Source organism: Myotis yumanensis, unplaced genomic scaffold (assembly GCF_028538775.1).
Source record: "Myotis yumanensis isolate MYYU_CA2020_CCGP unplaced genomic scaffold, mMyoYum1.0.hap1 SCAF_23, whole genome shotgun sequence".
Lineage (NCBI taxonomy): Eukaryota > Metazoa > Chordata > Mammalia > Chiroptera > Vespertilionidae > Myotis > Myotis yumanensis.
In genome coordinates, this window is record NW_027223774.1 from 4,172,314 (window position 1) to 4,193,815 (window position 21,502).

The 21,502-nt window shown below is 63.1% G+C and overlaps 2 protein-coding genes across 2 annotated transcripts; one reads left to right on the forward strand and one right to left on the reverse strand.

Annotated features, from left to right (window-relative positions):
* Positions 1–44: 44 nt before the first annotated feature.
* LENG1 (leukocyte receptor cluster member 1) lies at positions 45–3,635 on the forward strand. Its single transcript, XM_070402339.1, has 4 exons — positions 45–437; positions 1,669–1,848; positions 2,453–2,712; positions 3,354–3,635. Exons 1-4 carry the CDS (start codon positions 306–308, stop codon positions 3,565–3,567), a joined length of 786 nt encoding a protein of 261 aa, XP_070258440.1. The 5' UTR covers positions 45–305; the 3' UTR covers positions 3,568–3,635.
* CNOT3 (CCR4-NOT transcription complex subunit 3) lies at positions 3,604–19,195 on the reverse strand. The gene is given in 19 exon segments (XM_070402328.1): positions 3,604–3,968; positions 5,251–5,376; positions 5,941–6,018; positions 6,020–6,074; positions 6,350–6,548; positions 6,637–6,736; positions 8,096–8,294; positions 9,086–9,206; positions 9,284–9,653; positions 10,880–10,936; positions 11,296–11,429; positions 11,522–11,741; positions 13,549–13,644; positions 13,736–13,864; positions 13,957–14,046; positions 14,185–14,259; positions 14,461–14,528; positions 14,632–14,709; positions 18,969–19,195. Coding segments are annotated over 18 exon segments (2,241 nt in total). The 5' UTR covers positions 14,657–14,709; positions 18,969–19,195; the 3' UTR covers positions 3,604–3,869.
* Positions 19,196–21,502: the final 2,307 nt, after the last annotated feature.

The following is a 21,502-nucleotide window of genomic DNA, read 5'->3' on the forward strand; positions in this document are numbered from 1 at the left end:
AACTGGCGAGCGGAAGCCGGGGGCAAGGCTTCCGCGGCACAAGCCAATCACATGTATTGGCCCTGACGGGCGTGCCAGCCAGTCAGAGGCCGCGTCAAAAGTGGAGACACTGTGATTGGCTCAGGGCGTTGACGCGAGGGGGTCGCTAGGCGACAGCACGCATGATTCGAGGCGTTGGAAGGCGGGGCGTGTCAGTGAATCCACAACCAATCCGTGGCTGGGGCAGGTATGATAGGGCGGGGCATCCTCTCGCCAATCGGAAGTGCTAGGGGGCGCGCCTGCCAGTCTGTGGACGTCACGGCACCATGAACATCTTGCCCAAGAAGAGCTGGCACGTCCGGAACAAGGACAATGTCGCCCGCGTGCGGCGCGATGAGGCCCAGGCCCGGGAGGAGGAGAAAGAGCGCGAACGGAGAGTGCTGCTCGCTCAGCAAGAGGTAGGCTCCGAAAGCGGCCGGGCGGGCCCCTGGGCCCAGCGCGCAGGCGCCGCGGTAGGGACCGGAAGTGGAGGCGGCGCGCAGGCGAAGTGCGTCCCGCGCGGAATTGGACGCCCGCGCGTTGGAAGCCGCGGAACCTTCCTCGGTCTAGTTTCCTCGGCTCTTGTTCGCGAGGCCGGAGCGCTGCCGGGCACAGAGCAGGAGCGTATGAATAAAGGAACCCCCGAGCAGTTCCAGGAAGCTCGGGCCACTCTTTAGTTTGCTTGTAGTGTGTTTATTGAGCACCTTCTGGATGCCCGTCCCGCGCAGAGCGCTCCACTCGCGACATCCCTGCAGCTCGGGTGGTGGTCGGAGGGGGGCTGATGGAGCAGAGGGCAGAGGACGCCGCGCCGGAGTGACGGGCGCGAGCCAAGGCCTCTCCGTGGGGAGCCTTTGCACTGCCGGTCCACCCCCCACCCCCACACATCAGGCGCGCTCCCTGTGTAGCTCCTTCACCTGTCCGGTGCACACCTGGTGGTCCTCAGCGCTGGCTGGGAGGTAGCCTGGGCTTTTTAAATTCACGTGTCAGTAGAGATTGGAAACCGACTGGGAGCCGGCCAGGTAGCTCAGTTGGTTACAGCGTTGTCCCCCATATGCCAAGGTAGTGGGTGCGATCCCCAACCAGGGCGCATACAAGTAACCACCAGTGAATGCATAGGTGAGTGGAACAACACATCGCTGTATCCCGCCTTGGCTGGTTTGCTCAGTGGATAGGCGTCGGGCTGCAGACTGAAGGGTCCCGGCTTCGATTCCAGTCAAGCGGGCTCGATCCCCAGTGTGGTGCCTGGAGGAGGCAGCCAATCAATGTTTCTCTCCCTCTCTAAAATAAAAAATATATTTAAAAAATCAAGGTATCTCTCTCCCTTTCTGTGTTAAAAAAATTAAAAGTTCGACTTGGGCAGTGACTTGGAGCCCTGCCTGGAACTCAGATCGCCTGTCCTGATGTTTTGGCTGCCTCCATGGTTATCTGTTGTGTCACTGAGACTGGGAAACCCTCTGGCATGTGGTTGAAAGGCATCTTAGGTAGGGGGCATCTTACAAACCAGCCGGCGCCTCATTTCCCCTCCTCCCCAGGCTGGGAAGGTGCTTCTCCTGGGCCGCCAGCACAATTCTCTGTGGCAGCACCACACTCGCGGTTCCTCTGATCACATCTAGGTTCTGAATGTTCTGCCCATAACTTTCTCCCCCCCAGGCCCGCACAGAATTCCTGCGGAAGAAAGCCAGGCATCGGAACTCACTACCGGAGCTCGAAGCAGCAGATGCGGGGGCCCCAAGTTCTGGCCCTGTGGACCTGTTTCGGGAGCTGCTGGAGGAGGGGAAAGGGGTGACCGGGAGCAACAAAGAGTATGAGGAAGAAAAGCGACAGGAGAAGGTAAGCCGGCCTCACTCATGTCAGGCAGGGAGCAGGGGGGAGGAGCACTCTGCCCTCAGGTGCCTGGGACAGGTGGGGACCAAGTGAGCTAATGGAGACTCAGAACAGACTGAACTGGGCACAGGGAGTTCTGGTCGTAGCCCTCCAGGCCGAGGAGGCTTGGGAGTGGAAGCTGGTCACTCCCGCCACCCCACCCCACCCCAGGCCTGAAGCTGCAGGCACAGACCTGATGTCAATACCGGGAAGGGATCTGAGCTTTGTAAAATGAAGTCAGCTCCTGTCACTCGCCTGCCCTCAGGGATGAACATGTCCTCCCCCTGCCTCAGCCACTTCTCTGCCTGGCTTGCTTGTTCAGATTTCTGTCCTCCAAGTGCCTCCCCCTCCCCGTGCTTTCCGTTAGAGCCGCCACTGCGCCCGGTGCAGGATCCCACCTGTATTGGTCTCCTGTGATTCCAGCATGTAGCAGAGTTGGCTCACGACAGGCCCTCAACACTTGGCTGAACGACGGGTTTCACCCTCCCGGCCATGGGTGTCCGTGTTACCACACCCAGGGCTCCCTGCGGGGAGACACACTTGACCATCCTCCGGTTTCCTGTCCCCTCAGGAGAAGCAGGAGAAAGCTCTGGGCATCCTGACGTACCTGGGCCAGAGCGCAGCGGAAGCCCAGACTCAGCCCCCTTGGTACCAGCTGCCCCCAGAGCGAGGGGCGCCCCCACCCGGGCCAGGACCAGATGTGAAGGTCAAGAACCGCCTGGACCCTCTGCTGGAGATGCAGAAACATTTGGGGAAGAAGAGAAGGCACAGCGGCGACCACGGCGGACGCAGCAGAAAGGAAGCGAGGCCTGAGAAACAGCGGCCCAAAGAGTAAGGAGGGAACCCACGTGGGCCCCAGGGGCTCTGGGACAGGCTGGTTGGGCAGAGGTGGTTCTCCGCGACCCTGGGGGCTCGGCAAGGTCAAGCCTGTTTTCACAGCAACACCATTTAGCTTTTCACTTTGTAGTGGTTCCCAGGGGCTGCATGAGTGACGTGGAGGTTCCACTGCTCTGATGGCCGGTGGGACACGTTTGTTTCCAAGATTTGTTTTCACTTCTAATGTTAACATTACCAGAGGCTCTACAACCCAGGGACACAGGAGTTCTGTGGGGTCCTGGAGCTTTGAGAACCGCAGGGTTAGAGCAGAAGCAGGCCTGTTGCTAGGATGGCAGACCCGAGCACAGGAGGGGAAACTGAGGCTGAGAGGCCCGGGTGTGTGCAGTGTCACGCAGCTGGTTAGCAGCAGCCTCTCCTGATCTGAAGGGGCACCTCACTGTTGAGACTGGGGAGGAGGACAGAGGCCCACAGGGCAGCACAGGTCCTGGCCCCTGGCGGGAGGTCCGTTTCCTGGTCCCAGAGGCTCCAGGAGCCAAGGCCAGGAGCACGTCTGATGCAGGCAGGGGGGCCGGTGGCTGCTCCCTCTTGGGGGAAGGTGGGGCTTCAGCTTTCTAACCGGATTCTCCTTCCCCCAGATCCCCGTCCCTGGACCAGCTTCGAGCTGAACGCCTTCGGCGGGAAGCCACTGAGAGGGCGCGGGCAGAGGCCCTGCTGGCCCGGGTCCGAGGGGGGTCACAACAGGAGGAGCCACCAGAAGAGACAGACGATCGGCGGAGGCGGTACAACTCCCAGTTCAACCCGCAGCTGGCCCGGCGCCCCCGCTGGCAGGACCCCCCTCTGGCTCACTGACTCCTGAGGGGTACAGGAGAGGCTGTTGCTGCCAGCCGTCATATAAAACTATTTATTCATAAATATTTTCCAAAATGAAAATAGGTTTACCAAAAAATGTCCCTCAACTCGAGAGGGGAGGAGGGGGCAGCCCTCGCCCCCAGGCCCCCAGGGTGGGGCTGAGAGGAAGAGAAAGCCTCCCGGCCCCTCCTTGCTTCCTGGGGGAGGGGGCTGCCCCATGGCCTGGGGCCTCCCCATCTTCCAGGGCAGAGCCCTCGGGGCAGGGGGTCAGCATGCTGGGGTGGGGTGGGGGCGGGCCGGTGTCACTGGAGGTCCCGGTCCTCCAGGTAGCGGTACTCGAAGGTGAAGCCTTCCTTCTTCCGCTGGCCCCACTTCTCGTAGTCGAAGTAGATGTAGGTGCCCTGGCCGGGGAGAAGGCGGTCAGTGAGCGGACGGGAGGTGCTTGGGGAGCGGGGCGAGCTGACAACGGGGACTGTTGTCAGGGCCGTGGAGGTGCCAGGCCCTGACCCTGCACCGTCCGGCATGGCACGCCCTTGGGTAGGAAAGGTTACCACGCCCACTTTAGAGGAAGCAGAGGGAGGCGCAGAGGTCACATGACAGAGCAGGGCCAAGGCCCCGCACTTTGCAAAGTCCTGCTTCTCAGGAGGCCGTGGCGTCCTAGCACTGCATCTCCACCCCCCGAGGCCAGCACCCGGCTAGAGAGGGACAGGCTGTGTGCGCACTGACGTCACTGGTGCCCGGTGGGCGGGTCTTTCTGGAGGAGTGATGCCTGGAAATACACTAACTCAGTGGGTACTTTGGACCCAACCAGGAGGGGACAGGTCTGGAGGTCAGAGAAGGCCTGTGGGGATGAGGCTGGGCTCTGAGCAGCTGAAATGCTTCAAAGAACCTGCAGGAACCGAGGGGAGCGGGCTGAGTCCTCTGAGGACATGACCATCAGGCACCAGGTGAAAGCCGCTGGGACAAGTGCAGCACGCCCAGGACCCTCCGTGGCAGGCACCCGTCATGTACACACGTGACTGACTCGTTTAAGCCTCACCACTGCGTAAGGGGGGCCGTCACCCCGTTTTTACAGAAAATGGAAATGGCACAGGTTTCAGTGCCTTGCCCGGGCCCCGCTGGAGGTGGGGCCACACCCAGGTTAAGTCCCCTGAGCGTTTTGTAAGGAGCCCCATCCATCATTGGAACTGGAGAAGGCCGTTCAGAAAGTAACAGCTTCCTGTTACTTCGCACTTGCTGAGTGAGTGCTAGGCACACGCAGAAAGGAGGCGGCAAGGCCCTGGGCAGCGTGGCCGTGGGGGGCGGACAGGCACAGGCTGTGTGGCTGGGGGAGGCTCCCCGAGGAAGGGGCGTTTAGGCCAGGACTTAGGGCAGTGATGGCAAACCTATGACATGACATGCGTGTCAGAGGTGACGCTCAAACTCATTTCTTTTTCTTTGTTATATGGCATTTAAATATATAAAATGTCAAAAATATAAATCTTTGTTTTACTATGGTTGCAAATATCAAAAAATTTCTATATGTGACACGGCACCAGAGTCATGTTAGGGTTTTTCAAAATGCTGACACTCCGAGCTCAGAAGGTTTGCCATCACTGGCCTAGGGTGACCAGGAGCTGCTTGGTGTGAGTGACAGGCGGGGTGGGGCGGAGCTGGCCCGGGTGGTGAGGGGAGGGGCCTCACCTGCTCGAACTCGTCCGTGATGGTCTTGGGCTCCTCGTGCCTCTGGAACCACATCATGTACTTGGTGTGGAACCGCCACGACTGCTTCTTCAGGGCCTTGGCTGCCAGGTACTGCGCCTTAGTGCCCTGGGGGAGGAAGGGTGCAGGGGGGGTCAGGGGACCCCCCAGATGGGAGGGGCAAGGGGGATGGGCAGGGCATCAGGGCTGACCCCGGGCCCCGCCACAGACCAAGATGGGCTGGACCCTCCAGCAGGAGCCAAGAGCCGGGCGGGGCACAGAACATACCAGTGCTGGCCAGAAGGAAAAGGAGACAGGAGGTGGGAGTGCTTCCAGAGAAGCTTGGAGAAGGAAGAGAGACTAATGCATGAGGAGTGCTCGGAGGAGGCGGCCTAGGCTTCCCAGGCGGGAGGAGGGCGGAGGCTACATGTGACGCCCGCAGGGACAGCTAAACGGGACGGGCACGGGGAGTGGGGAACCTAGCCCTCCGCCTCGGCCGTTCTGACCCCCCTGTGCTGAAGTGGGGACTGGGATGGGTTTGGTTTGGGGGGGCCCAGGACTGGGGGAATGGGGAGGGGTGCGGTCCCAGTGGCCGCAGTGGGGCACCCACCTCACCCCTCCAGCCCGAGGGGGGACAGCGGCGGTGGCGGCGAAGCCGGGGGGCCCGAGGCTGCCCCGGGGGCCCTGCTGTACCTCCAGATAGTAGAAGATGAAGAAGAGCGTCTCGGTGGACAGGCGCTGGTAGAACTCCACGGTGTCCGAGTGCGGGGGGTGGCATCTGGTGGTGGTAGGGGGGCGTCGGGCAGGGGTTCCGGGGGAGGTACTGTCTGTGGGGGACCGGTGTGTTAGTGCCAGTGCCTGCCACCCCTGCTGTATCGGGGTGGCAGAAGGCCCCCACCCCTCTCACCTCTCTCCCCCGCCCCACCGCTCGGGGACCAATGGGAGCGTCTGTCACCTGATCACCCAGCCTGAACTGCTCATCCCCACCGACCGTGGAGCCCACATCAGGTGCCCGGCAAGCTTTATGGGTCTCAGGACTGGGGACCAGATCCCCACCCCAGCCTCCTCCCTAGACCTGGGTCCCCTCCCCGCAGCCCCTCACCTGATCCGCTCAGAGTCTGAGGGGTGGGGCATGTGGTGCCAGGCGGCCTCTTCCATGGCCTGCTGGTAGAGCTGCTCCTTGGTGAGGGGCACAGGTCCCAGGGGGCACACCCCCAGGGACAGCGGGATGTTCACCTCTGAAAGCTGCAGAGGCGGCTGGGCCGAGGCCGGAGGAGCTGCCGTGCTGCTCAGGATGATGTCTGTGGGGAGGGCAGGGCCAGGCCCTTGGGTGAGGCTGGGTGGGCGCCCTTCCTCGCTGGGCTGCCCCCACAGCACCGGGACCCTCACCTCGCTCAGTCAGGTGCAGCGTTGGCACGGGGTCCTCAATGGCGGAGCTGAGAGCTGCCCTTTCTGCCATGGACTTCAGGGAGCTCAGGGGCTCGGGGGCCTGGGGAGGGAACAGGTGCCTCAGGCCCTGGGCAGAGGGCTGGTGCAGGGACTCAGAGGCCGCCGGCACCCACGTCTGCTTGGGGGAGAGTGGCACAGCCAGAGCCTTTAGTGTGAGACAGTGTTTGCTGCGGCCCTAACGGGGGGGACTGGCCAGGGAAGCACCCCCCAGCAGAGCCGGACCTGCGCTGATGCTGCAGACACTGTGCAGGACGGGCACGCAGAGAAGAAACCACCTGCTATGCACACGTGCGACACCCCTCCTTCAACGCACGGAGCACCTCCTCCTGCCTGCGTCTCCCTTCGCGCCCCAGCCCGGCCGTCCTCGCTGCCCAGACCTTCACAGCACCTCCGTCCTGTTCTCCCCGGGCCCCGGGTCCTCTCCAAGGCTCCCACCACTCACCCCAGCAGCCCCTCCCTGTGGGGCCCTCCCAGCTGAGGACCTGCTCCAGGAACATGGACACGTGAACTTCCTGCCCTTGCACCTCTCGGTGGGAGTGCTCGCTCTGGGCCAAGCTCCCAGGAGCCTGACGAGGTTCCCAGCCTTCCAGGCAACGTCACCCATGGTGACTGCCGAGTCGGGTGGAGGGGGAATAGAGGGCAACGCGGGCTTGGACCCGGGTCTAACCCGCAGTGTCCTGCTGGTGGCGATCAGGACCCCTGCCCTCAATGGCGACACCCCACCAGGTCAGGCAGATGGCCTGCACCCCCTCCTGCAGAGAGGACACCCCTTTCCTCCTCTCTCTGCTGATCCCCCCCACCCCAGCCTTCTAACGACCACTCCGACACGAGCCTGCCTAGAACTCCGCAGACACCCACTTCTCTTCCTCCGTCAGCATTTCCTGCCACTGTGACCCCACCTGCCCCATCTGGGTCCCTGCTTAGTCACCCCCCCAAGAGGCCTTGCAGGGCCGTCGCCACAGGTTAGACTACAGGGGCCAAGTGCACTCCCACCCAGCGGGGGCTCTGTCCGCACGGAAGGCGGTACTGGGTGCGTTCACGCAGCACAGACGCCCAGAGCAGACGTCAGCAGGCGTGTCCTCAAGGGAACAGGAGGGCCGTGAGCTGGACAGTGTTTGTGTGAATAAAGTACAATGTGTCTTAAGAGGAGAAATGGCGACAGAACTGGAAGGAGAGAGGATGGTGGGCACCCGGAGAGCAGGCAGCAGGCGAGTGAGCACCACCAGGCACAGGACAAGGCTGGGGGAGCAAGAGGGCGGGGGAGACCCCGAGACGATGAGGGTGCAGGCGGAAGGGAAAGACCAGAGAAAGCAGTGATGGCGTGAGGAGTGGAGCCGGGGGTGGCAGCGAAGGTCTGGGCAAAGCTGGCAGGGGCAAGACACACAGGCTTCCCACCCACCTTGATCTCCGGGGCGGCGCTGAACTGCGGGGGTCCGTTGAGCAGGGCGCCAGCTGCCTTGGCATCACTGAAGCTGGGTGTCGGGGAGCTGGGAGGGTTCACAGGAAGTGGCACGAGAAGGCTGGGTCCCCCAGCGTTGTTCCCTGAGCCTGGGGCTACGCCCCCAGCGCCTGCTGGGGCAGCTGCACTGGATTCCTTCCTGGAGAGAAGACAGAAGAGGGGGATCATGGGAGTGTCCCCACGGTGAGACGGACAGGAAGGGTGACGGCGGGGGGCGGGGACGGGAGGAGGCCAGCAGCAGCAGAGGAACCGCAAGGGGTGGGCTGAGGGACGGAGAGAAGGCTCTCTGGGAGGAAAAGCTGCCGGGTGGGGAAGACTCGGCGCTCCCAGGAGACCGTGCAGCCGACATCCACTAGGAAACAGGGCGGCCTCTGAATGGTCCATGGAGCAGGTGTGAGAGCGGGTGTTCCAGCCACAAGATGTGGTGCCTCAGGCAGACGCCCCCTTGGGAGCCCCCAGAGAGGTGGGCTGAATGTCTGGGAGCAGGCTCCCCGAGGTCCCACCATGAGGGGAAGCTCTCGTGGGGCGCTGTCCTGGGCATCGGGGACCAGGGGAGGGTGGCTGGGGACGGGAAGGAGGACTTTGGGGTCTTTCACTTTGGGAAGCAGACAGAGCCCTCCATGGAGTCAGGTGACGGTGGGGCAGGAACAGAAAGGGGGGGCTGGGGCCAAACCAGAGCTCCTCCGGGAAAGAGGAAGTCGGAGTGCCCAAGGGAGTGTGGGCTGAGAACCCTGTCAGTGAGGAACGCTTTACGTCGCAAAGGGCAAAGCTGGGGGACCCGTGCCCCGTGTCCCAGACCGAAAGAGGTGGGACATGGCTTGTGGGGGTGCCAACGGGCCAGGGCAAGGCCTGTGTCCGCACCATGGGCAACAGTGGGTACCCCGTGCCTGTGCGTGCCTGTCCCCAACCCCGACGGAGGCCAACACTCACGAGGTGGAGGGTGGGTTGTGGGTGCCAGATGGGGGGCCCAGAGCCTGGCTGCTGGCGTTGCTGCCCCCACTGCTGCTGAGAGCCACCTCCGCCGGGCTGTCCGCTACGACGGAGCTGTAACCTGGGGAAGGAGGAGGGGATGAGAGAGGCCTCCAACAGCTCCCCCCGCACCCCTGCTCCCCAGCAACCCCCACTTACTGGTGGCACCGTTCTGTTTGCTGGCACCTCCACTGCCACTGCTGTTACTGCTGCCGCTGCCTCCACCACCTCCCCCGCCGGGCTGGACGCTGGGGGGCCGGGGCTGGGCAGCATTGGGCCCACTGGGGGCTGGTGGGGCCACAGCCTGGGCGTAGGGGGCGGGGGTGCCCGAGTTGTGGCTCGGAGCTGGGCTGGCCTTGGGGCCCAGGGCACTTGGAGGTGCTGCCGGGGCGGGGGCCCCATTGTTGCCAGAGGTGTTGCTCAGAGCTGAGGTGGCGGGCGGGGGGCCGGCCGGGTAGCTGGGCGGCACGGCGGGGGACTGAGGGTGCTGGCTGCTGTGGACTGGCTTGGAGCCGTTTTTGGCCGGAGACTGCAGGTGGGAGAGAGAAGAGGGTCAGGACCCGCAGGCCAGCAGGGATGTCATGCCGAGCCTCCGGCACCCCTTCCCGGGGACTGGGCGACCTCACCGGAATGGCTTCCACAGCCACCTTCCTGCTTCAAACACTGATGCCTTCCTAGCCCCACCCAGCGCCACGCCCTGCCTGCACCTGTCCCCACATCCCCCAGACAGAGGGGTGTGACACACAGGAGAAACCCGCTGTCCGTGACACGGCCACATGGGAACACCTAAGGCCTCACATGAGGCGAGACGGAACCAGCCCGAGCCCAAGAGAAGGAAAGAGAGCTGCACTGGACAGTGACCCCACACGTCACACAGAGGGCCCCTAAGCACCTCGTGGGGCGTGTGAGCACCACCCCAGGAAGCAGGCTGGCGGCGCGCCCACGGCGCTCCCGAGGCCAAGCTGCTGGCAAAGACTTGCTCTTGGCCACCTGGGGCTGCCATCCTGATGCCCCGGCCCCTGTGCTCCCCACACACCCAGCGGGACACGTGCGGACTCCTTCCTGGCACCTCACAGCCTCACCACTGCCTGCCTCCGGCCCGGACGGCCCTCCCGTGGCCCACGGAGAGCCCGGGCCTGGGCCTGCTCCGCTCCCTCCTGGAGACACCACTCAAGCAGCGTCTCCCAAGGTGTGCTGCCCGGGAGGCGCTGATTCTCGGGGCCACCAGGGGAGAAAGGAACCCCGAGTGCTTCCCCCCTGGGAAACCCACCAGACCCGGCACAGCACAGCCGAGACCCAGCACCTCCCAGAGAAAGGGCCCGCCTGACGCTGACCCGGTGGGTCTCGGGCTGGTCGGGCCCTTTCCGAGGCTGCACAGGGTCCCTCTGGGCTCTTGGCCCGGCCACCCCAGGCCCTGCGTTCGCAGCTGGCCTTGGACACCTGGCGGGCTCACCGCGCGGCACTTTGGGTTTCACTGACGACGCCTGTGTTACCTGCCACCACCTGGCCCAGGAACGTCACCTTCCCCACTGGGCAAGCTCGTCTCCCCCTACACCCAGGGCTGACATGCCCTCCGGAGCAGCCTCTGGCCTCCCTGCCAGGAGGCGCCTGGCCACACCTGGACCACAGCCCCTGCCTGCCTGCCCCTGGCCCCTCGGGGCAGCCTGTCCCAGAGCCCGCACTGCGGCCATCCTCAGGCTTCAGCGCACCTTTGGGAACCAAAGAAGGAGCAAGCGACACGCCCCTCAGACCCACCTGGCTGACTTCACTGTCCGTGGAGCGTCCCCTCTTCTTGTCATCTTCAGAGTTTTCCTGAGGTGAGGGAGGCACAGTCAGAAACGCGTCATCTCTGAACCCCAGGGACCTGTACCCAACTGACCCCTCGGGCCTCAGAGCATTCAAGTCCCTGTGCCCCTCTCTCACTGGGAACCGAAGCCCTGCTCCCCAGGTCGTCTCCCAGAGCCAGCACCGCCCGCCAGCCTCCTCGGGGATGCGGCCCGACCTCTGCCCAGCCTCCCACCTCCACACCCAGCACCCCGTGTGGCCGTCCATCTCCTCAGCTCTCTGGGGCCCTTGGACCCAGACACTGGATGCAGAGATCCTCGCTTCCTCGCTTCCCTCCCGCAGGCCCTGAGACCCCGCCCCCCGTGCCGGGCGGGCCCAGGCCTCACCGTGGTGCAGTTGGCTGGGCTGGGGGGGATGGGCGAGCTGGAGGTGGTGGAGGTGGGCGTGCTGCTCGACTGGTTGAAGATCTCGTCCTCCATGTGACTGTGGCTGGGGGGGGAGGTGGCGACCAGCGCCTGTGCTGTGGGGCAGGGGAGGGGTGTGCTGAGCTGGCTGGGGCGCCCCCTGCCCGGCCCCACCGCCCTGCGCACGCAGGTCACCCCTGGGCCTCACGAATGTCCTCGAGGTCCAGGTCGTCGTAGAGGAACTCATTCTCCTCGAAGTCGGGGTCCTGAGAGGAGTCGACGTAGTACTCCACGTCGTCCTTGATCTTGCGGATGGCGTCCACCAGGATGGAGTCGTTGTCCAGCATGCGCAGGATGGTCTCCAGCATGCGCACGTGGTAGCGGTGCTTCTCGATGTGCCGCTTCAGGCCCTCGATCCGGTCCTGCTTCTGCTGGTGAGCCCAGGGCCAGCTCAGGGGCTGCGGGCGCCGCCCAGCCCTCCTGCCCCACAGAACCCGTCCTCAGTCCCACTCGGGCCCCTCCTGGCGCGGGCAGTGTGGAGCCTGCCCGCCCTGACCCCTACGGGATCCCACAGCTGCCCAGACGTCCCTGCAGACCTGGCGAGGACTCGGAGACCCTGTGCCTCCCACAGCCTGGTCCCCGTGTGTGCCTCCTGACTGCCTGGACCTCCCACCTCTGCTGAGGCCCCCACATCCTGTCTGGCTCCCACAGTAATAATGATGACCCCACTCGAGGGAGCTTGCGGTTTACAATCACAGCCCTTGTCATGCCATGCCCCCCCCCGCCCAGCTGTGCCCGCTGAGGAGCCCAGAATCTGAAGCCTGGCTCCCAGGCACTCCAGGTACCTCCTCCCAAGGATCCCATTCCCTTTGGGATTTGACACCTTAATCCCAAGTCTAACCCCCTCTCTGAACGGACCTATTACATGACCATGCGTCACTTAACAGGGACATGTTCTGAGAACGTGTCGTCAGGCACTGACGCAGACCTGGAAGGTCTGGCCTCCCCCACCCCAGGCTGCCTGGCACAGCCTGGTGCCCAGGGCTACAGCCTGTCCACCACGTTATGTGCTGAGCGGTGTAGCTACTGTAGCACCACGTAAGTATTCGTGTATCTAAACATCCCCACAGGAAAGGCACAGCAACAACACAGCGCAAAGCATCAAGTGTGCAGGTGCCTGTGTGTGTGCACGCATTGGAGTAGTGGGGGGAGGGCTGTGGTGAGAGTTAGTAGCGGGAGGAAGAAAGGGTAGAAGGGAAGGGGAGAGAAAGGGAGAACAGAAATCAGGAGACCCAGGAAGGTAAAGCTAGAGATGAGAACAAAGGGAAGGGGCTTGGCAGGGGGAGGGGTGATGGGGATGATGGGGACGGGAACCGGAGGGGAGCAGTACTGCTGGGAGCGAGAGTGAACCAGGAACCAAGGGAAGTGAGTGCACACGAGTATGTGCATGTGCACGGTGCGGGCAGGGGGCAGGCTCCCGGGCGCCCCTCCTCCCCAGCCCACTCCTCGCACAGGGAGGGAACAGCATGCGGAGCCTCCTCCTCCACTTAAACCACCGCTCAGGCAGTAACTTCATCACCGTAGTTGGGCTGAGCCTTTCCTTCCAACATCACAAGTAAGCCTTTAGGTTACAACGTTATCAGCTCATGGACCACCAGGCACACAGACCCTCGCTGACCGGAACATTATTCAGCACGTGGCTCTGGCCCCCTCCGAACCCGGTCCCCAGAGCCCTCGGCGCTCACACCATGTCTGCACCTCCCTCGCAGGCCATCCCCGCGCCAGCTCTGAGGACAGCTCTGTTCCGTGCTTCCCATGCCAACAAGCAGGGGTCTGCACCCTGCGAACTCACAACCTGCATCCTGGGTTCTGGAACCCGAGGCCCGAGCCTCTGGCCGTCCCAGACCTCACTGCTCCTTGGCCCCATGCACTGTCCCTCGTGCCTCGCCCTGCCTGTACCCATGTCCCCGCCTGAGGACCCGGGGCTGCAGCTGCTGGGCCTCCCACCCCGGTCCGTCGGGTCTCACACTGTGCGACCCAGGCAGAACTCCTCGCCTTCCCCCCACTGCTCCTCTTCCTCCTCCTCCTCCTCCTCGCCGGCCCCTGTTCACCCAGAAGGGACCGAGCCTGCCTCACCTCCTCCTGCGCCAGCCCAGTCAGCTATGCCCTGAGCCCGCCCGAGCCCCCGGCCCACCAGCCAGCCCGCCCCACCCTAAGGCTGCCGGCCCCACTCACATCCTTGTCGCCCTTCTTCTTGCGCGTCTGCACCGACAGTGACTCCACTTCGCTCTCAAACTGGTCCACCTGCATGTTTAGGGTGTCGATCGTGTTCTGGGGGAGGAGGAAAGGCGGGGTCAGCCAGCGTCCCCTGCGATGCCTGGGGCAGGGCCCCGAGGTCACCTCCTGTTCTCGCCCGACTCACCGTGAGCCACTGGCCGACCTCCTCCTTCTCCTTCTGGGCGGGGTCCACCTTCTGCGCCAGGCCCAGGCCCTCCTTGCTGTAGGCTTTGGTTTTGGTCTCTCGCTCCACGACTTTGAACCGCTCCATTTGCTGTGGAGAGCGCAGTTGGCAGCCTGTCCCCTTCCCTTCTGTTCCCGGGACCTCGGGGCCCTCCCGCCTCAGAGGCCAGGCCCGGCTCCTACCGTCTCAATGAGCTTGCGGTTGTCTATGAGCTGCCTCTTGTCCTTGATCTCGTTGGACGCTACCCATGTCTTGATCTGGTCCCTCAGCCGCTGAAGGGAAAAGCAAGACAGTCAGACTCCTCGGCACCCGGGCGCCGAGGCCCCGGCCCTCCTCTTCCTGGGACCCAGCAGTCCACTCTCCCGTCCTGCCTCCCGCAGGACACAGCGTCCCGGCCCCCAGCCCCTCACTTGAAGCTTCTTAATCTCCTTCTTTAGGTCAGCCTCATACTTTTCTTTCTGGTTCGCGTTGGCTGCATTGTGGAGCTGGAGGAGGAGAGAACGCACGCCGTCAGTGTGGGACTCGCGGCCCTAGTGCCCACGCCAGTCTGTGCCCGGGACTCTGAGGACACCCCCAACCCATCTCAGAGCTGCTTCCCTCAGGTCCTCAGCATCCCCTCCTGACACCCCGCACCTCCTCCTGGCTCTGCTCGCTGGAGACCCAGGTTCGTAGGCCCAGACCTGTACCTTCTGCCAGATGTCTTCAAACTGCTCGACGCCCTCGGACACCTTCTTGAGGCAGCGGTCAATCTCACCTGCGGAAGGAAGGAAGGAGGGCAGTGAGCGCCTGCCGAGCAGCAGGCACCCAGGAGGAGCTCCGAGGGCACGAGGCCGCAGGCGTGGGCCGCCGCCGAGTACCTTGGAGTTTGCGCTTGTCCGCCATCTTCCCTGCCCTATAGGCGCACTCTCTTCATACTCTCGTGGAGACAGACGCTGCTGGGAGAGGGGGAAGGAACACACATTTACTCTCTGGTGGGCGCAAACCCAGACAGGAACAAGGCTGGGAAGAGGGGTGCAGGGGACGGGAAGGGGATGAGGAATCTACTCGAGGACAAGGACCTAGCCCAGTTCTCCACGCTGCCTCACCTGCCCAGCACAGGCCTGAACTTTATTGAAATGAAGAAACAGAGATACTTTTGTCTACGTCTGACCCAGGAAGTGGAAAATTCCTAGAGTGCGGGGCACCTTGCCCCAGATGACACCCCAATGCCTTCTTCAGAGCAGAAAAGAGCCAGCACACAGCTGCCTGCCAGGGACGAAGGTGAGACCTGGAGGCCTCACTTCCTACCGAGGGGTCGGGGACGCAGGGGACTAGCCCCCAACACCTGAGAGGCACCTTCAGCCACGTCGGGAGGCACAGAATAGCTGTGCCCCCCAGAGAAGGGCCGGCACTGAGTGTGTGAGCTGTCAGGGACAGAGGGGGTGTGGGGGGCAGACATGCCGTAACCAAGCAGCGCTAACCCCCCACACCGACAGGGCTGGGTCCCAAGTAGGAAAAGTCTACCCCAGAGCGAATGCTGAAACCAAAGGAGACAACATGCCCACCCCAAGGGGCGCCAGCCAGAAGGGCTGGGTCTGGGGCAGACGGCGACCCAAGAGGCCGGGAGGAGAGCTCTGGGGAGCCGAGAGGGTGAAAGGGGACCTTCGCCGAGAGGAGCTATCTGCAGGCAGGAGGGAGTTACATATCAGAGCATCGGAAATGGAGACTTGGAAACACACACCGCCAGGGCAAGCACCCAGGACCCAGAGGGGCACCTGCACCCTCAAGAACTCGCAGGCACCCCAGGGGAGCTGAGGCCGTCAGGGGTCACCAGGAGCTTTGCCTGGAGGAGGAAGCTACACCTTAGGGCCCGACATCAAGACCAGGGGAGCGGGGCCTGGCAGCGAGGGTTACACACGAGGACTCCCGACGCCAGGCTGCCCCTCGAGAGGCGGCCTCTGCTAAAAGGCCCAGCTCCCCCGGCTCCGAGGTGGGGGACGAGGCGGAGGGAGCCCTATGCCAAGGACTGAGCCTCAACCCGAGCAGTCCCTGCCCACAGGCGGACACTCAGCACTCCACTCTCGAAGTGGTCAGAACCTGTCACTCCTAAGTTCACAGTCAACACTACCTCCCACGTGGGCAGTAGCTGCCCTGGAGGGGGGGAGGCGGGGGACAGGGTGCCAGAGAGCAGGCCTTGGACCGGGCGGGGGCCCATACAGACGGGCAGGTCCCTAACCTCAGGGAGGCTGTGCTGGCCCCCCACAGGGCCCCCTCTGCATGGGGGTAGTGGCTGTGGCACCTGAGGCTTGCGAGGGCGAACATTCCTCTGCAACAGGCGCAGCCAGAGAACCTGCCGCTCTCAGCCCAGGGCCAGCTGACCCGCCAAGTGTGGGGGCCAAGCCCAAGCAAGGAAAGCCCAGCTCCAGGACGGGAAGCAGCCGTAGAGCCCAGGAGAGGGCTGCCCAGGGGGAACTCAACCAAGAAGCACACGGGGCCCAGACCCCAACATGAGGCTGAGGGGCCCAGAAAAGCCTCTTGCTGCCCAGGGTGGGATGAGGACAGGACGTCACACGGGAGTGTGTGCTCCCCGCCTCTCCCCAGGACGCAGACACCGCTGATGCCCCTACACAAGGTGCTGCACGCCTCCTCCGTGAGGGAGGCCTCTCCACCCCAGAGGGTCCGAATGCCTGGCAGGGAGGAGCTGACCCCCCAGATCAGTGGTTCTCAACCTTCCTAAGGCCGCGACCCTTTAATACAGTTCCTCATGTTGTGGGGACCCCCAGCCATAAAATTATTTTCGTTGCTACTTCATCACTGTAATTTTGCTACTGTTATGAATCGTCATGTAAATATCTGATATGCAGGATGTGTTTTCATTGTTACAAATTGAACATAATGAAAGCACAGTGATTAATCACAAAAACAATATGGAATTATATATGTGTTTTCCGATGGTCTTAGGCGACCCCTGTGAAAGAGTCGTTCGACCCCCAAAGGGGTTGTGACCCACAGGTTGAGAACCGCTGCCCTAGAGGGTACGGACTGTAGGGACTGCAGCCCCGAGTCCTGAAGGAGTTGGGAGCCCGGCGCCAGGGGAACAAGGGGAACCAGAGCCCGAGCCCGGGGAGAAGGTTTCAGGCAGAACCTCCAAGAGACACAGCTGAGACCCGGACAGGACACACGTGACCTGGACAGCAGCTCCTCCAGAGAAGGGCCAGCACAGCCCAGGACACCTGTGCCCTGGAGACCGGGCCCTACAGCGGGCGGGGGCCTTGGCCAGAGGAAAACCCCACACCGAGGTCCCCAGCAAAGGACAAACAGAGAGGAAGCCGGCCAAGGAGAGCCCCACCGCCCTGGGAACCACCCCCCCCCGCCCCGCCCCCACGGCAGCAGGTCTGCAGTGGTTCTCAACCTTCCTAAAGCAGCAACCCTTTAGTACAGTTCCTCATGTGGTGGTGACCCCCAACCACAAAATTATTTTCGTTGCTACTTCATCACTGTAATTTTACTACTGTTATGAATTGTCATGTAAATATCTGATATGCAGGATGTATTTTCATTGTTCGCGACCCACAGGTTGAGAACCGCTGGTCCAGAGGAAGGCTCATCCCACCATCAGGAGCCAGCGCTGAGGGTGGGCGACTGCGCAGCTCTCCACCCCGGGGGCCAACTCTCAGGAGATGAAAGGCCCGGACTAACAGCCCCCCGACTTCCCCTGGGGGGGGGGAGAGCTGTCACAAAGGCCCCAGGAAGAGCAGGGCTGAGTCCAGGGGCCGGACACCAAGCCGCCCCCCCAGGACGAGGACCAGGACGCCCGGGCCACTGCGAGGTGATGCTGGGAGGCGATCCTGGACCCGATCCGGGAGGCGCTGCCGCGGCCTCGCAGGGCCTGAGCCCCTGTCCTCTGTCCGGCAGGTGTGCTAGGCCCTGGGGGCCCACCTGGGAGAGGGGACACCACAGGACTCTAGTCCAGGGAAAGTGACAACACACAGGGGGTCGCTCCCCCATCCCAGGCTCCTTCCCCCACAGCGAGGAGCCTGAGCCATCAGCGCCCAGCAGACGCACTAGCCCTGCGGCCCTGCCCCCCTGCCCCTGGGAGGGGGGGGGGCGCTCAGCAGGGACAGACAGAGGGGCCAACACCCAGGCAGGCGGACCGTCCCCACAAAGGTCCCCTGCCCTGGAGAGAAAGCACAGCCCCCCCCCCCCCCCCCCCCCATCGCACAGCACAGGAAACTTATTCCCTGAGGTGCCAACAGGGTGGGTGGGGATGAACCCCGGCTCTCGGACTGGGGACACCGAGAGGGCTCTTTGGAGCTGCGAAGCTTACACGTCCACAGGATGGGGGGGGGGGGGGGGGGGGACCCCTGCCTCCGTAAAGACTACACGCCAATGGAAGGACTGATGTGAACGGGGCGGCGAGTGCGGTGCGGGCCGGGGAGGAAGGTCCCAGAGGTGACAGCCCCCGACTCGGCCCGGGGGGCAGGCACCAGGCTCAGGAGAGGGGGCGCCCGCCCCGCGCACACCGGGAGGCGGTGAGCAACGAGGAGCAAGTGGCAGCCGACGGGGTGTCAGCAAGTCGGGACCAGCTCGTCCCCGAGACCAGCACCATCCCCGCCCGAAGGGAGTGGCGGCAGGAGGTCCCCACACCTGGGGCCGGTTCCCCGGCTCCCCAGCGCGGACTCGGGGCTCCCCCTGCGCCGGGAGCACGAAGCGCGAACTGGCTGGGGCTCCGGCGGCGGCGTCCCGCGTGCAGGGGGCTCCCCCGCACCCCGTCTCCGAGGAGCGGGCACCGCGCTGGGCGCGAGTGGCGGGAGCCCGGCCGCCGTCCCTGCCCGGAAGGGGGTCCGGCACCGGCACCGGAGGAGACCCCACGCCCGCAGCCGCGCGGACGCGGAGGGGCGGCACCTCGCCCGGGCTCACTCCCCGCACCCCGCGGGGCAGACGCGGACGCCACGCGCGGCCCGGGTCGCGGGCGGACTCCGGGTGACGCGGAGGGGCGCGGAGGGGGGAGCGGCGGAAGGAGGGGCGCGCTCGGCTGGGATGGCGGACGCCGGACGGGGGGCCGCGCCGCGCTGGGACCCCGGGCGCCGAGCGGGGGCGGCCATGTCGAGACAGGAGGCGGTGTGGCAGGGGCGGGGGCGGCGGGGAAGGCGGTCGACGGCGCCGGGGGGGAGGAGGGGAAGGGGTCCGGCCCAGTCGAGCCTGACGCTCTCACCACAGGAGCTGGCGCCGCCGCTGAGGAGCGTATCGCGATAGGCGAGGGAGGCGAGCGCCCGCCGCCTTTTTCTCGCGCCCCGGGCCCGGGCGCTATCGCGATAACGGCGCGGAGCGGAAGTGGGGTGGGGGGAAGTGGGCCCGGGGTTGTTCTGACGACGGGGTCGGGGCTCAAGGGAGGCCGCGGCGTCTGCCGATGGCTCCGCGGAAGCTGACGGGCCCGGTCCAAGATGGCGGCGGCGGAGGAGGCCTCCCCTCCTCTCTTCTCGTCTCTGGCGCCGGCCCGCCCCCAAGTCCCGAATGGAGCCCTACCATTGCTCCTGCTGCACGTCGCTCCTGCCGCTTGGGCGCGTCCGATTGGTCTTTGGCAGGGATGCGTTCGGCCCCCTCCCACCGATTGGACAGTTGCTTCAAGGCGCGGCGTTCGATTGGCCTCCCGCGCAGGCTACTAGGATTGGCTCAGGTTTTGTTCCCCGTCCCTCCTCCTCCTCCCGCCTCAAGGCACAACACGCCAGCGCGAGGGCTCGCGCGTCAATCAAGAGGCTGGTGTCGTGCTGATTGGACACACCCGCCCCCCTTTCCTAAACCAATTGGCAGGGGGGAGGAGCTAGGCTGATCAAGGGAGGGAAGTCGTCCGTCAAGTTTAGAGCCATTTTTAATTGGTTGGGAGGGAATATTCCATCCTGAAGCCATTGGTTGGTGCTGGAAGTGGGTAGGGAAAGTGGAGGAAGGCATGCTGAGTGGGGAGTTAAAGACCGAGCACCTAATGGGATACAAACAGGTGCCTTCAAAGCTGAAGTCACCTGCCAATCAAAACATCCCCTGGGCCAGGGGGGAGGAGCTGAGCGAGAGGGCCCACCCCTTTCCCCTCGTTGGCCCTGACTGTTATCACTCATGCCAGTCTGTCCAATAGTGTAGCGAGGGGGCGGTACCCGCTCCTGCAGCGTGTGAAACAGGGCGTAGCAGGCAGACCTGGGGACTGGGGCGCATCTCTCTCTTTCCCCAGCGTCCGGGCTGTCGCTCCGCAGCAAGGTCCGTCTCCAGGTGCCCGTGCTGGGCAGAGCGCTGAGGCTCAGTCCCTGATGGAGGAGGCACGAGACAGCGCCCCAAGTCACTGGCACCACGCGAAGCTGCATTTGTGGGGAAGCGCCGCGGAGGCTCGGAGTTTTGTCCTGCCTCTGAGTGCTACGTGGCTGTTCCTCTCCTCTGCACCCTCGTTTCCTCGGTGCAGAAGGTGCAGGTGACATTAGGTTTACCCTCCCACGGTTGCCACCTGATGCCTGTTGCTCCTTAATATCTCAGCTCTGTGCTCTACTCTTGGGAGGAAAACTTCCCTGACATCCCACACCACGGGCTCAGGTGAGAGCCCTGTTGGTTCGTTGGAATTGCAGCTTGCACGTCTGACGTCGTTTTCGTCATCATTCAACTCTCTCCTTATGGGTTTTGCATCCCCAGGAGGCGCTGAGTTAACGCTTTGCTAAACAGATGAATGAATGCAAGGAATGACTGTGGTTAAGACTTGCTAACAGCGGTTCTCAACCTGTGGGTCGCGACCCCTTTGGCGGTTGAACGACCCTTTCACAGGGGTCGCCTAAGACCATCCTGCATATCAGATATTTACATGACGATTCATAACAGTAGCAACATGACAGTGATGAAGTAGCAACGAAAATAATTTTATGGTTGGGTCACAACCTGAGGCACTGTATTTAAAGGGCCAGAAGGTTGAGAACCACTGCTTGCTAAGCACCCGTGTTTCCATGAGCCTCCAGAGCCCACACCCATCAAGATGGGAAGCCAGAGCTGCCCATTATCTCCAGGTGGAGGAAAGTCAGATAAAAGCGAGTGAGAACTGATCAGAGTCACCTGTGACAAGGGAGATAAGAATGCTTGTGAAAATGCAAGGTTGCCCTGGCCAGTGTGCTCAATGGTTAGAGCGTCGTCCCGTGCACCGAAGGGTCACGGGTTTGACTCCGGGGCAGGGCACATACCCAGGTTTCAAACTCAATCCCAGGTTGGGATGCATGTGTGAGGCAACTGATCGGTTTCTCTCTCACATCAATGTTTCTCTCTCCCTTCCTCTCTAAAATCAATGAACATATCCTAGGATGAGGATTAACAAGAAAAAAGCCATGCTCTTAGGGCCACACAGCCTCAGAGATTTGTACTTTTACAGACTTGCCAGGTGATCCCTGTGCTCATTAGAGTTTGAGTTTTGCTGTGGGGCTTTGCTATTCAAAGTGTCCCCCTGCACAGGGACTTCCCAGGAATCACTTGGGGGGAGGGGGGGGTATGGTTAAAACACAGATCCTGATCCAGGTCCCAGGTTTTGCTTCTCTAACAAGTTCCCAGGTGAATGGAGTGTCCACAGTCCCCACGTCGAAGAGCAAAGACCGAGAGTACTGGTTCTCAAACGTGGCTGCACCTAGAATCACCTGGTGGCTTTTAAAAAATATATATATATTTTATTGATTTTTTACAGAGAGGAAGGGAGAGGAATAGAGAGCCAGAAACATCGGATGAGAGAGAAACATC

Excerpts from the sequence above, each read along its gene's own strand:
- LENG1 (XM_070402339.1), top strand. The coding sequence starts at position 306 with ATGAACATCTTGCCCAAGAAGAGCTGGCACGTCCGGAACAAGGACAAT. Across the intron at positions 1,849-2,452 it reads AAGAAAAGCGACAGGAGAAG|GAGAAGCAGGAGAAAGCTCT; the intron begins GTAAGCCGGCCT and ends CTGTCCCCTCAG. Across the intron at positions 2,713-3,353 it reads GAGAAACAGCGGCCCAAAGA|ATCCCCGTCCCTGGACCAGC; the intron begins GTAAGGAGGGAA and ends TCCTTCCCCCAG.